The sequence below is a fragment of the Solanum lycopersicum genome, chromosome 9 (genome assembly GCF_036512215.1).
Source record: "Solanum lycopersicum chromosome 9, SLM_r2.1".
NCBI lineage: Eukaryota > Viridiplantae > Streptophyta > Magnoliopsida > Solanales > Solanaceae > Solanum > Solanum lycopersicum.
The window spans coordinates 55,368,233-55,383,625 of NC_090808.1; the positions used below are offsets into that span (position 1 = coordinate 55,368,233).

General features: G+C 35.5%; 1 protein-coding gene across 1 annotated transcript; it reads right to left on the reverse strand.

Moving 5' to 3' along the window:
* Positions 1-8,040: 8,040 nt before the first annotated feature.
* LUG2 (transcriptional corepressor LUG2) lies at positions 8,041-15,150 on the reverse strand. The gene is made up of 18 exons (XM_004247040.5): positions 14,665-15,150; positions 14,513-14,583; positions 13,825-13,922; positions 13,579-13,688; positions 13,185-13,486; positions 13,007-13,073; positions 12,782-12,890; positions 11,975-12,024; positions 11,635-11,883; positions 10,628-10,705; positions 10,205-10,396; positions 9,885-10,011; positions 9,692-9,798; positions 9,384-9,533; positions 9,053-9,208; positions 8,835-8,954; positions 8,552-8,749; positions 8,041-8,453 (listed from the first exon to the last, which is right to left on the reverse strand). The coding sequence occupies exons 2-18, from the start codon at positions 14,542-14,544 to the stop codon at positions 8,310-8,312; spliced, it is 2,289 nt and encodes a 762-aa protein (XP_004247088.1). The 5' UTR covers positions 14,545-14,583; positions 14,665-15,150; the 3' UTR covers positions 8,041-8,309.
* Between the last annotated feature and the right edge of the window lie 243 nt (positions 15,151-15,393).

The following is a 15,393-nucleotide window of genomic DNA, read 5'->3' on the forward strand; positions in this document are numbered from 1 at the left end:
AGATCATCAAAACACAATATAAAGTTCATGAAAGACAAGTATGTGCAATGCAATGGAATGCAATAGCAAGTATAATGATGCATATCTGACCTAGTAATACACACCCGCTGTCTCTCAGTCAAGAACCCATGGGGGACATATCTGTCCATGCATCTGTCGCAGCGCATGACATGACCCTCGGTAATAGTAACCATCGCGGCGCGCGATACATCCCTCGAAATGGTACATCCTCTTTAATTTCTCATTCTTTCTCAATGCACATAACACTTGTCATAACCATGTCTCGGAATAATGCAAATGACATGTTCACACAAATAATGATGAGATGACCATTTTCATAACATTGCACACTTTACAGCAACACAAACATGATATCACATCAACAATGATTCAACAAGCCTTCAAACCTTTCTCAACACATCACGTATAAAAAATTAATCACATTGTCTTTTCTCATTATTAGAATTAATCAAGGTGGACAAGTCAAGCCATAACCAAATCTCATTACTCTCAAACATATACCACAAGGAAATACAATCATTCTATATGCTTAACAAAGAGTTTATAAATCCACTTGCCTTAGCCAATCGAATAGTTTAAAGATCTCAAACCAACTTCACCAACTGATCAAAAATAATCGGGACAACTATCGAGAGGGATTAAAATAATAATTTTATAAAAATTTACAAAAATGATCTTCCGGGTCATTATAAATATATAAACTTTCACCTTCTTGGAAGGAATTTCAAAAAATTATGCGCCACAAATAAAAGAAAATCTCTCTTGAAACCTTGATAATGAAAATTTGCATAGAAGAACAAGCAAGGGGTTAAGATGCACTTTTACAAACAGACAAGAAAAACATCAGAACGAAGATAAATTTAATTACTTCGAATAATGCTACTCCTGAAATTCAAAAAGTTTTTCTTTAAAGACTAAAAAGAAAAAATTCAAGAAAAATAATGATAGACATACCAACAAAAATAATGGTAAAAATAACCAAGCACAAAATCAAGAAGTTAGAGAAAAGGGATCATGATTTGTTTGTGGTAAGAGTGGGCATATTGGTCGATTTTAGATTCAGAAAAACGTGATCCTAATCCCAGGTAAAAGTTACCGAAGAAACTTTTGTGGCAGTGATTATCAACATAAACATGGTTGAGAATGTTGATGGATGATGGACTGATTTTGGTGCAAACCGTCATGTTTGTTATGACAAAGACTGGTCTAAAAATATACTCATTTTGAGGAGCCCAAAATCATCATTCTTGGTGATGCTCACACTACTCAAGTGCTTGAAAAGGGAGATGTTGAATTGTATTTTACTTCTGGAAAGGTATTAACTTTAAAAGATGTATTTTATACTCCTTCCATGAGAAAAAAATTGATGTCTACTTTTCTTCTTAAGAAAGCATGTTTAAACAGATTATTGAATCTGATCAATATGTAATAGTGAAGAAGGGTATTTTTGTGGGAAGGGGTATGCATGTGATGGGATGTTTAAATTGAATGTTGAGATGACTAAAGTTTCTATTTTTGTTTATATGCTTTCTTCTATCAACTTTTGGCATGCTCGTTTGTGTCATATCAATTATCATTATGTTGGGATCATGAGTAGTTTAGGATTAATCCCAATGTTTAAATTTTTTTAAAAAAGTGTGACGCTTGTAGTAAAGCTAAAATCATTAAAAGGCCTCATTTTCAAGTTGAAAGAAAAATTGATTTGTTAGAATTAATTCATACTGATATTTGTGAACGTGGTGAAATTCTAACTCGTGAAGGTAATAGATATTTTATCACTTTCATTGATGATTTTTCTATCTTTACATGATGAATAATAAAACCGATGCTTTTGAAAATTTCAAAACTTATTTCCATGAGGTTGAAAATCACATGGAAGAAAAATAAAAACGATTAGAAGTGATAGAGGCCGTGAATATGAAACAAATGAATTTAATTCTTTTGTCAGATCATTGTGAATAATTTATGAAAGTACTCCTCCTTAGCAGTGGTGGATCAAGGAATTTAAGGTTGTGGGTTATATTAGAAGCTCCTTATATATGAGAAGAGTCATATTCTAGTTATATTAGGAATCATACTACAACACAAATACTTAAATGAGTAGTATTGTATTACAAGTCAAATACCTTATCCAAGTCGAGTCCTATAATATTCAGTAGCTTAGTCGTACATCACTTTGGATTTAGTAGTGTAGTCCTAGTATGAATCTAACTCTAACTCTTCAACCCGCTTAGATGCACCTCTTCCTTCGACATGTTCCATCAGTCGTCAAGATTCCTTCAACACTTCCCTTCAAGCTAGTGAGTGGAGGAACTGTAACTCCTAGCTTTCTATGAAAACCAGAGAAAACTTATTTTATTAAGGCTTTGGTATGAATATCGGCTAGCTGATCCTTAGATTTCACAAACTGAGTAATAAGTTGTCCCCTGGCCACTTTCTCATGAATAAAATGATAGTCCATTTCAACATATTAGGTTCTAACATGCATAACAAGATTAACTGTCATGTACAATGCACTCATATTATCATAATACAACGTAGGAACAGATAGAAGGAACACTCCAAGGTCATGAAGAAGATACAAAATCCAAGTCTGGCAATGAAGTCTAGTGCTCTATACTCAGCTTCGACACTCGATCGGGCTACTGTGGTCTATTTCTTGGAGGTCCAAGAAATACAATTTGCATCTAGGTAGATGTTATAGCTTGTAGTTGATCTTAAGTTGTGGTACAACCTTCCCAATCAGTATCTAAGTAGCCATACAACCTATACAGTGATGGTGAAATAATTTTGAGTCCAAAGTGTTTGAGTACCTTTAATGTACCTGAGAATCCTTTTTACCCCTTGAAGATGTTCAATATTTGGGCTTTGCATAAATTGGCTTGCTAAATTCACAGAATAAGTGATACCAGGTCTTGTGAGGGTCAAATATCGAAGGCTCCCTATTATCATTCTGTGAAAGGATGCATCTACAAGATTTCCCACATCTTCATGCAAAGCTTGTTTTTGAGCCAAGTAGTGGCTACAGCCTTTGCCAAAGTCATCTTTGTCTTGGCCAACAGCTCAACAACATACTTTCTTTGATTTAAGTGAATTCCACCTTCAAAATACTTTACCTCAATTCCTATGAAGAAGTGTAAAGGGACAAGATCTTTATAGAAAACTCTTTCCCAAGTTGTAGAACCAACTCTGAGACATGAGATGGATTACTTCCTGTGAAAATAATATCATCCACATATAACAAGAGAAATATTTTGCCTTTTGTGAGTTTGCAAAGTAAATAAGGAAGGCTCAGTCTTACTACAAATGAAACCAAGGTGTTAGAGATGCATACTAAACATATCGAAACAGACTCTTGGTGCTTGTTTAAGACCATACAATGCCTTATTAAGTAGACATACATGCTGAGGATATTGGGGATCAATAAAACCATGAAATTGACTCATGTAACCTCCTTTTGTAGAAAGCCTAGTTGTCTAACTTCCCTTTTGAATTGAAAGAAATGGATAAAACCACCCTAATAGTTGTAGCTTTAACCACTGGACTAAATGTTTCTTCAAAATCTATCCCTTCAAGGTGCGAGAATCCCCTTGCCACAAGTCTGGCCTTATATCTATCTATTGTCCCATCAACTTTTAATTTTGTCTTGAACATCCATTTTGAGACAACTAAGTTTATACATGGAGATTTGGGCACAAAAATCCATGTTTTGTTAGTATGTAAAGCATCAATTTCTTCCTGCATTGCTGCAAGCCAATGAGGTGATTTTCGTGCCTTCTTAGCAGTTAGTTCTCTCACAATTTCTATGTTGTTGCGAGCAACAAGTGACAAGTGTTGTTCATTCACCTTGTGCCTAGTGATGATATGATCCCCTTTTGGTGCAAGAAGTACATCAACTGGTACATCAACCGAGGTAGTTGAGTGGAGTGTAGCATTGTCAGGTTGATGGTCAACTGGTACATCAACTAAAGTGGTTGTTTGATGATGATCATTGGTTGGACCTGTAAGAGCAACATGTTCCTCTGTAACTGGAAGATTCAAAATATGTAGCTGGAATTTCAATACCACCGTGTGGGTCATCACCTTCAACCTGTTCCTTAGCATCTGATCCTGGTCCTACGCCTGAGAGGTCAATAATACTTTCATCATCAATAAGTACATGAGGTATAACAACATTATCACTATTAATGTATGGGCTAACAGTCTGTACTTTCACTGAATCAAAATTATCATGTGCCTGTAGTTTAGAGAAAGATTCAAAAAAAGTAACAAGGTGAGTTGAGACATCAATGTTAGTCTAAGATTGCTTTGGAGACACATAGAGTAATGTGTTTTCATCAAACACATGTATAGATATGTAAACCCTCCTTGTAGAGGGATAATACATCTATATCCTTTGTGTAAGCTGATGTACCCTATGAACACACAAGGTTAGGCCTTTCGACTAAGTTTTTTGTTACCTTTGATATATGAAAAACATCTACATCCAAGCACTTTTAGGTTGTTGTAATCAGGTTGTTCCCCATAAAACTTAACAAATGGAGTCACCATATTTAGGAATGATGAAGGCAATTTATTGACGAGGAATACTGCATTAAGGAAAGCCTCAACCCATAGAAACAAAGGTAGGTTAGCATGTAGTAGTAGATTTAAGTCAGTCTCCACAAGATGCCTATGTTTTCTCTCTGCAACTCCATTTTGTTCAGGTGTGTCAGGACATAAAATATATCTCACAATGCCATAATCTTGCAAATGCTTAATGAAGTCTGTTTGGATAAACTCACCACCTCCATCACATTGAAAAATCTTAATCTTTTTAGAAAATTATTTTTCCACCATTCTCTGAAATTTTAGAAAGACCTCAAAAAATTCAGACTTATTTTTCTATGGATAAATCAATGTATATCTTGTGTGATCATCAACAAAAACGACATCATATTTCATATGTTGGGAAGATTCGACAGGAACAGGTCACCATAAGTCACAATGAATTTTCAATAAAGGTTTTTCTTAATTTTATTTCTCAAATCAAAAGAAAGTTTACAACTCTTTCCCAACTAACATCTAGAACAAACAGTAGACATTTTATTCCAACTACTAATATTGATGAGACTATTACTACTCAAAACTTTTAGAGACTTCAAATTAGGGTGTCCTAATCTAGTATGTTCACATTGTCTGACATATTCCAATCGTGTGCGAAAGTCAAGGCATGATACTGTCATCTTCCAAAGCATAGAGTCCATTCCTTTTAGATCCTTTGGCCAACAGTGTCCTTGTCCTTTTGTCCTACAGCAAAGTTAGTTTCATCAAATTCAAGAGTACTACAATTATTTTTTGCAAGCTTACTAACTGAGAGTAATTTTTTATTTGATGTTGAGAACTACAAGAACTTCCTTTAACTTTAGACCTGTTGTAGATATGTTCTCGACATGTTCTATATCTAACTTTGATTCATTCCCAACAATTATTTTATCTGTTCCATAGTAGTGTTTAAGATGAGTAATGTGTCATATGGCTACTTGTTCCCGAGTCCACATACAAGGTGTCATCGGTAGTGTTTTGTAGATTAGTAGCAGTCAATGCTTGTGGTAGATCATCAATGGCTTGGTAAGAGTAATCCAACCTATAAAAACACTTAAGAGCAGCATGGTTATTCCTACCACAAATTTGACACGTATCAGAATTGTCCCTTTCATGACTTTCACTTGAAGACTTTTTTGAGGACCGGTCCGTTTCTACTGTTATAAGGACTTGTTCCTTGTCCAACAAGCTTAAAGCATCTTTCTCTGGAATTGAAGTTATTGTTTCCTCTTCTTTAAGAGTAGTTTCCTCTTCCCTTGCCTCTTTGGGCAGAAAATGTCATGTTATGGTTTTTTTGAGGCACTTCTTCATCCTCCCTCATATCAAAACCCCTGAGAGCATTATCAAACTGATTAAGAGTAGGATATAGTGTCTTACCTAGCATGACAGTCCTGAAGGTCTTGTACTTAGGGCTTATACCTCTAGCAAAATTAATAACTTTTCTATCTTCATTTACAGGCTTATGAATGGCTGCAAGACCATCACATGTGCCTTTGAATTCCTTAATGTAATTGTCAATTATTTTAATTCCGAACTTCACACTTTGCAGCTGTTGCTTGAGCTGGAACTCCTTATCTTTAGTTCCTTGAAGATATACTTCTTCCAAACATTCCCACATCTTCTTGGAAGTTGAGCAGACTACGATCAGATATATGGTTTATTTTGTCCTAAAATCCAACTCCTTAGTAACACATCCTTCTCCTCCTAGTCATCAACATGTTGTTTTATACTGCACCCTTCTCATCTGTTACAGTTTTCTCAGTAGTCTGTCTAGTGGGAACAGATCGCTTTACGTGGTTTTGTGATGAGGTAGGTTAATCTCATCACTTGAATCAACTAAATTACTTGTATTCTCCATATAAGATAGTTTCGTTGGCTTAAGTTTAATAGAGCGGGCTAAAATAAGATAATAAAGTGAAGAGGTTGAAAGAGCGTTTGTAGAAGGGGCCACTGCGGTTTGATAATTTGATTGTTTTTAATTTTGATCTAATACGTTAAAGAGCGGAAAAAATTTATTGCTCTGATACTATATAGAATTCTCACGAAAGTTTGGAGAAATCAAGGATGTATTGATAATTATAATATTGAGTTACAAGCTCCTTATATAGGAGAAGAATCCTATTCTAGTTATACTAGGAATCCTACTACAACACAAATAATTACATGAGTAGTATTGTATTACAAGTAAAATACCTTATCCTAGTCGACTCCTATAATAGTCAGTAGCTTAGTCGTACATAACTTAGGATTTAGTAGTCTAGTCCTAGTATGAATCTAACTCTAACTTGTCAGCCAGCTTCGATGGACCCGTTCATTCGACATGTTCCATCAGTCCTCAACTTCCTTCAATAATATCATAAGCGAATGTCCAAATCATCTACCCCGCCCAATATGATGAGTGACATTATTTTCAATCTCCTCATTCCCTTGAATTATTTAATCCAAGTACTTGAAACTTCTATCTTGGGAAGAGTTATGTGTCAACACTACGTCCATGTCTGTTACAAGAGACACACCATTGAACTTGCAGTCTAGATATGTTCAACTTTTGGTCCTCAACTTGAAATTTTTTACTTTAGTGTGTCTCTAAACTTTCAATTTTGTGTTAAGTATGCCTCCATTGTGTCTCATCAATCAATACTATATCACCCCGTCCAATATGATGTGTGACATATTTTTCAATCTCCTCGTTACCTTGAATTACTGAATCCAAAGTACTTGAAACTTCTATCTTGGGAAATAGAAACTTCGATTATACACAAGTCCCTCTTCTTATTCCTATATTGCTCTACCAACCTCCTTACAATGTGAATGACTTACGTAGTCAATCATTTGACATGAAACCGAATTGGTTCTCTGAAATCGACACACTCCTCCTGACCCTCACTTTCACTACTCTCTCCCAAGCTTTCATAGTGTGGTTTAACAGCTTGATGCCTCTATAATTATTGCAATAGTAAACATCAATCCTTATTGATGTACAACTGGATTATCATACTCCACCTCCATTCTTAGGATATCTTTGTTGTCCTAATAATGACATTAAACAATCTATTGAGTCATCCAACCCTGCCCGGCTCATGTTCTTCTACAATTCGATCGAGATTTCGTCTGGGCTCGATTGCTTTTGCCTTGTTCATCTTACGCATAGCCCCATCCACTTCCTCAATATTTGAAAGATCTGCATAAAATGCCTCTCTTATTGGACCCATTCCACACGAGTACCTAAAGCAAATGAAGGATCAATGTAGCATTGGAGCATGTTGGTATGACAGTCGATAACCTTAGGAAATGAAGTTGATTTTTCCATCCTATGTGCACGAGTTTGACTAATCCGAATTCACATCTAATAGGGTCCATTGAGGATAGCACTCCCTACAGGATATTTCGATAACATTGATGTTGAACACAACTCTACATGCATAACACAGTTCATTTGCACCAAACTGGAAACTTTTATACTCTTATAGCAGTGACAATTTGAGGTATTAAAAATGTTCATTATCCGTTTTATCCAATACTAGGAGAAACACGGTACATTTTACCATGAAAATTTGCAAATCTGTTACTGTGCAACGCCTTTCTCAACGGCAAACCACGCTCTAATGTTAACTATAACAACCACAAACATGGATATTCTTCATAAAAAACAATAAGAGCTATAGATATCTATATACTTTTTTGTGAAATCTTGAAATTGTCCTCTATTTCCATAACTTGACCGAACTGTCATGACTTGCAGAGCCAACCATTCCAGTCGCCGGTGACTGTGCTAGTGCAGCGATAATGTTCTCATGTGCTGGAACCGTCATGCTTTTGTTCTCAACCATGTCCCACAGCTCCAGAGACTGCAACATAAATTCACAAAATAGCAGTGAAGTGTTGAGCATTGTCACTAAACAGTAAAAAGTGTATGAATATGAAGTAGTCTATCAAACGCAATTACCCTCATTCCTCCAATCACCAATAGAGCAGGATAACTAGGATGAAAAACACACGAGTGAAACTGATTCCCAGTAGAACTTAGCTCATGAATGCAGTCACCGGTGGCCAATGACCACACTTTGACAGACTCCTCACTGACTGATGCCAGTAACTCACCATTGAGATCCCAACACAGGTAGTTCACCACTCCAGGATGCCCCTATAAGCAAACACCGATATATAATGTCGAGAATGAAGGTAAAATATATCAAATAAACTCAAAGTCAGCTAGCACGGAAACAAACCTGGAAAGAATGAATTTGCCTGTCATTTTCGACATCAAAGACTGAAACCATCTTATCTGAAGCGGCAGCCAACAAACGCCCAGTCATTGGTTGAAACCTCACTTGTGCGCTTCCTCCTTGCTACAAGTAGAGAGAAATGAAGTCGAAGTTAGCTCATTACGAATTTACTACTGCAAAGTAGGTTTATACATAACAGTATTCTACATTAAAAAGCAAACCTTGGACACCCGAGTACAAGAAAATGGACTAATACTCCAGTAGCGAATTTCATTGTTGCTATCGCAGAAACAGAATAGGTCGTTCTTTTTAGGATGAAAATCCAACGACATAACATGATAACTATGCCCCGTGTAAGCATGCAAACAATAGCTAGGCTGCAAATAGAAGTTCGGCAACGGATTATTTAGTATGAATTTGTTTAACATTTGATTTATTGAAAAATGCAACTGTAGCTAAGGCCTTACAACTACATCTCGGAGTTCTTAAACAAGAAAAAGGCAAAAAAATGAAAAGATCTGAAGTTCCAGTAGAGAATATAAAAATAATTACATTGCTTGCGTCCCATAATCTCACAGACTTGTCAAATGAAGCAGTTGCAAGTTGAGAAGAATTAGGCCGGAAGCGGATATCTGTAATCAAGTACTGATGTTCCTCAGGCGTGGTCTCTGTTTGTAGAGTATCCATGTTCCAAAGAACAGCCTGATGCATACATAGTAAATGTTTCATAATTTACAATTTCTTAGATGAATAATGAAGTAAAATAGAGAATAGAACCTACAATCACATATCATAGAACGAAATAAAACAGTAATCCGATTATTTATGCTAAAGACATTAGATATTCTGGAGCAGCCTACCTTCTTGTCATGTCCAGCACTAGCAAGTAACTTCCCATCTGATGAGAAATGACAGCAAGTCACTTTATTTCTCGTGCGTATACAACCAACTTCACCAAAGGAGAAACCTGAGATGAATCGTTTAAGTTTATAATTTTGCAAAAAAAAAAGAAACACAATAGAGCTTTTACAAGTCCAATTGTGAGATTATTACCTTTTGAGGTTTCAGGCTTGTGCTCAGTAAGAGTTTGCTTCAATGATCCATAGATGTTTCCATCTCCTCCGTCTTGTGACAGAAATGATTCCACATTATCAATGTCTCCAAAAGGCTCTAAGTCATCCTGTACGATAGAAGTCACGTTGAGCATTATACGATTTAAGATGGTAAAAAGCACTTTCAAGGTCTTGGCATAATTAGCATATTAAACTGTGAATTTATATGGAAACTAAATACTTCATTAACAAATATGAAAGTAGACATTTAGAAAAAAAATAATCCAAACAAACATTTGCATGAATAACTGAAAGAATTACCAGCTGATTTGTAGAGGATGCAATTCCGCCAGTTCCCTCTCCATACATTATCAAACCTTTTGACATGCTAGTCATTCCATCACCTGGGGTATGAGTTGATTGTGGTGAACTTGGTGAAGGGCCAACTGTGTTACCAGTGCCAGTACTATTAGCATGTCCCGAAGACGAATGTTGCTTCCTTTTTCTGTTGGTCTGGGAAAAAAGTAAGAAGCTGGATGAACTACTCATTGGACTGATTAGATAATTTATTTTTCAGGAAACCAAAACATTAAAAAGGAAAAAGAATGGAAATTTCCAACTGCAGCAAAAGAAGGCAAGGCAGGAACAGATATCACTTGTTAACAAAAGTTGATATCACATGAGTTCGATGATATCAAAATTCAGATAAAAAAACAGCTTTTTTTACGCTTTCCTTAAGCTAACCTGTTGCAGTTGTTGCTGCTGCTGCTGCAACTGGTCCTGTTGTTGAGACGAAGAGTGCTGCATTTGGGACATTTTCATCTGTTTAAGACAGGTATATAGTATAAGCACTTTAAACTTTAGCCGTTATACGGATTGTAAGAAATAACACAAAGAGGTGGAGCCAGGATTTCAGACCAGTGGGTTCTAAATTGATCTAAACCTAAAGTAACAACCATCAAATTTTGAATATTTTTACTATAATCTTCAATATAGTTCTAAGTGAGCTTACAATTATTAAATTCAACACGAATATTTTGGCACTTAAAATAGATATTTTACTAGTTTAACTATAATCTTGAACCATTACTGCCCATCAACAAAAGTTAAAATTTTGAAAAGCAAACAACAATTATTAAATATAATAAATTATCAATGTGGGATGACCCTAGAATCAAAGATAAAAAATCAAATTTTGAATAGATAATCATACCATCTAAAAGCAAACAAGTATGGAAAAAAATGAAAAGAGAGACAAGATTACATACCGGAGACTGGATTTCAGACGGTAACAATTAGATTAACAATAAAAGTTAGACCCTAACTTTTGATGAAAAAAAAGAAAAGAAATTGGGTTTAAACTTTTTTGAATGTCTGAGTAAGATGTTGTATCAGAGTAACCCGTTCGAGTGGGGGCCAAACGAATTTATTGGGTGCACAAATACTGTTGGACCAATCGTTTCATTGTGATTGTGGGCTCGCAGGAAATAAATATAATATATACATTTTATTTCTTTTTTTAAAAACAAATATAGGGTCTACGGAAAAGCCAGTGGGTTCGGTCAAACCCCCCATCAATACGGTAGCTCCGCCCCTGAGTTAACACAAACCCTTCGACAGAAACAGACATTATCATTTACAGACAAAATGGCTAAGCCTCAGAATAGTTGTGCAGTGTAACAGATAAAAAGATAGTATAGTTGACGCGCAAAAGCAAAATCTATTCTGGACTCTAGGAGATTCGAGTTAACCTTTGGGGAATTCGACTGTACTGGAGAGCAAATGGATCCATCATTTCTAGGGGGCTGACCATCTTTGGCATTAAAGTTCCCTCTAGGTAATCCACCAAACCCATAATTAGGTGAGTTTCCAAGGTTACCTTGGGCTTGAGCTTGAGCTAAGACCTGTTGTTGTTGTGATGCCAAAAGAAATTGATTTTGGGTCTGTATGTTGGGTTTTTGTACTTGCAAACCCAAGCTTGGCCTTACCTGATCAATTCCCTGAACATATCATGAGCAAAGCAATCGACTATGCACGTCAAAAATTCAGTATACTAAAAGCAGTAATGACCAAAAGTAGTAGGTAACTTACTGTTAAAGGCCAACCCTTCAATGGTAGAGTAGTGCCACCTTGGTTCAACCCTGAAGAACAAGGAGTAAATATAATGACTAAATTGCCCAAGTAAGATCATCTACAATATAATTGACATACAAGTACTCAGAAAAGACAGGAAAAAACTAAACAGACTAATCAGAAAGAGAAAATGAGACAATAGGAAAAGGAGAGTTTCATGAAAGCTGAGCTGGAAAAATAGAAATCCTACAACAAGCCAATAAAAAGAAATAGGCAGAGAGACAATTCATTGTGCTCACATAAAAAAGACCAGTTCCAGTACTTTCCACCCATAAACCGTAATATATTGCTGCTAAAGACAGATGAATAAAACTTTAGGTGTGATACAGACAATTACCAAAAGTGAAACATCATATATATAAAATAAAAAGAATTGGATTCCAAGTACAGTGACAGTGTCTTTGGGGAAAGTAGAAACCTTAAGAAGCTTTATAAATAGTCTAGCAATGCTTAATAATTTGTCGTTTAACTTCAAAGTTCAAACAGCAAAAAATGAAATTATCCATGATATCACTCAATGAACGGAGTTCCATAAAAATCCACATGATTAAGTGTCTTACGGGAAGATGAGCAGGTTTTCAGAAAAAAACATACGTCATATCAAAGATAAACAAAGATAATTAGGTGAAATCACTACTAAAAGTGCATTTTATGATAATGGATATATTTTCCATTTGAAATTATTAGTAATAGGTGGACAAAGAATGTCAATCGAAAAATGTATCTCTATTTTTTATGCTGAAAATAAGTCTTCTGTAGTAATACCTGCACCAAGACCAGCCTTTGACTGAAGAATCGCTTGCCCATAAATTGATGAAGGATCCATGGGCAAAGACTTGTGAGTGCCACCCAAGTTCACTTCCCCTTTAATATCCTACATAGTTGAAATACGTATCGTCATTAGCTTGGTAAAAGAAGACAAAATACCGAGTATTGAACAAAGAAGAGATATCCTGTCTAGTATCTAGAACTAAGAGCTCATGTAGTTACAGTTGGCATCTGAGGCCTTCCTTGTATTTGCTGCAACATGTTCCCTGAATTTCCTTGTACCAACTGGCTGAATCAACAGAGAAGAAATAGAGATACAAATGATTCAAAGCATGCAACAAATAGTTACGTGTTGTGTAAAATAATGCAATAACATAAGGAACAGTTGCACCAACCATACCCTTGATGATTAGTTGCTGACTTTAGAAGTGCCATCCTATTGGGATCAATAAGTGCTGAAGATGTTTCCGAGTCCATGGACTGAGGATGCTTCATTCGTTCCTCGTACATTTTCATTGCCAATACACTGGCAGATGGCTGCCCCATCATACCTTCGGAGTTGATAGCATTTATAGGACCACCATGAGGGGAATGATTTGGATCCCTTCGCTGTAACTGTGCATTTCGTTGTTGCATCAGTTGCAATTGCTGCATTTGTAACTGCTGTTGATGCTGATGCTCCCTTGCTTTCATTTGTTGAGTCTAAAAATAGAAGGAAATGCTAATTGGTATGAAATGTGTAACGCTTCTTTTAAGTAATTTGTGTCATGGGTCATTGCTTAAGTTCAACAAACCTCTATGTACGCTGCTGCTGCCTCGGAATGTTTTTCATTTGTCCTTGCAATGAAAATGTCCCAAAACACAGACCACCATTCAAAAAGAAATCCTCCAGGTGCATCAATAGCTATAAAAGTATGAACCAGAAGATCAAAACATAGACTCCGATCAAGAAATAAGAATAAAACATGTCGAAAGTTATACAGATGGCTACCCTTTGAATGAAAGAAATTTAAACGTAAAGCATCATCTAACATCATTACCTACAGGATCAGTAGCAACCTTTCCTTCTGTCATGAATGCTTTTGCAGAATTATGCAGCTTTCGTTTCAGCAGATAGTCATGAATGTAAACATCCAGCCTAGAAAATTTAACAAGAGGCCAAAAAATAAGGGCGAAAATCAACAATAGTACAAATGAAAACAAATAATATCCCCATCCTGAAAATTTGTCTCTTCGGCTAAGTCAAAACAATTTATCCTCTAACTTGTCAAAAAAATGTAATTTCTTTCAAGTAAACAAATTGTAATCTTTTGAAGTTCCTTAATGTAGTGAGGATTAGATAAATTGATCCTCATCCACCACTCCTTGTAATTAGGAGTAATCTTCCTTCCCCATCCCTCCCGCCCGACTATGCACCTGTAACTACTCCCTCTATCCAACAATAGTTCTTGACTTCAGAAACAATAAATAACAAGAATAATATTAGATATGAATAGTATTTAATACGGTAAAATAGACACAAAAGGGTAGATTATTTTTTGATTTTTCAAACTGGACAACTATTTTTAATATAGTCCACCAGGGAAGATAGACGGAGTGAGTAGAAATTATTGTTCCTTCTATGCATTGGAGGCGGAGCCTTAATCTTACAATCTTCTCATAATCAAAAGTAAAAAAGAAGATAAACAATTATAAAACAAAAAGAAGAAGAATCAATTTGGTACATACATCTTATCTGCTTCCCAATTACTCTGCGCCATTAGTCAAACAACAGCACAATGACTCGCGATTTCACTTAGCTGCAAGCGAAAACACAACACAGTTTTAGACAAGTTACCACAATTTAAAAAAGAAATGAAAGTGATTCACATAAATTATACCAATTACAATAATTCCAGCATTTCGGATCAAAAATCAGATTTCATGGAGAAGAATCAGCTCCCAAAAAACAAAGAAATAACAACAAAATCAAGATCTCCGTCAATAAAATCCTTGTTTTAGATTCACTAATCAGTTAAACACTGAACAAGTGGATCCACTATATAAATAAAAGAAGATTATTCATTCCAATTCTCTCGTACATAATCTGAATTAAATTTAATTACTCAAGTAGATGAAATTTTATCAATTGAGATGAAGTTAAAACAAAAGAATTTGACAAAAAAATTCTCAAACTTTTGAAGAGGAGAGAGAAAGAGGGACAAAAAATATCAAGACAGGCTTGTCCAGTAACTATCCGAGCCTTAGCAACGGAGAAGGTTTAACTCATTATTTTATTATAGGTCTAGTGTTAGGTTCGGTAACAACTGTTGCTTCTTTAACATGTGATCCGCTGATTCCCTAAAGCAATACTACTTCACACATTTGTTGTTTCCTTACTCGAAAATTATTATTATTTTACTCGTTCCTTCATTTTTACTTGTCGCTATTTGATTTGATACACTTATTAAAAATAATTATTAATATAGGTAATTTACCAAACTATCTCTACTAAGGTTAATGCTAAATGACCCTAAAATTTGGTCAGAATTTTGGCCAGAAATTGAAAAAGTTTATGATATTTTTTTCATTTCAAAATAAGCTGATCTTTTTTTCTGTAACGACCTGTT

What these genes read in the sequence shown, in the direction of transcription:
- LUG2 (XM_004247040.5), bottom strand. Translation starts at nt 14,544, where the DNA reads ATGGCGCAGAGTAATTGGGAAGCAGATAAGAT. An exon ending in GGTTGCTACTGATCCTGTAG is followed by an intron (nt 13,689 to 13,824) that starts GTAATGATGTTA and finishes ATACTTTTATAG; the next exon opens with CTATTGATGCACCTGGAGGA. An exon ending in AGCAGCAACAACTGCAACAG is followed by an intron (nt 10,397 to 10,627) that starts GTTAGCTTAAGG and finishes CTTTTTTCCCAG; the next exon opens with ACCAACAGAAAAAGGAAGCA.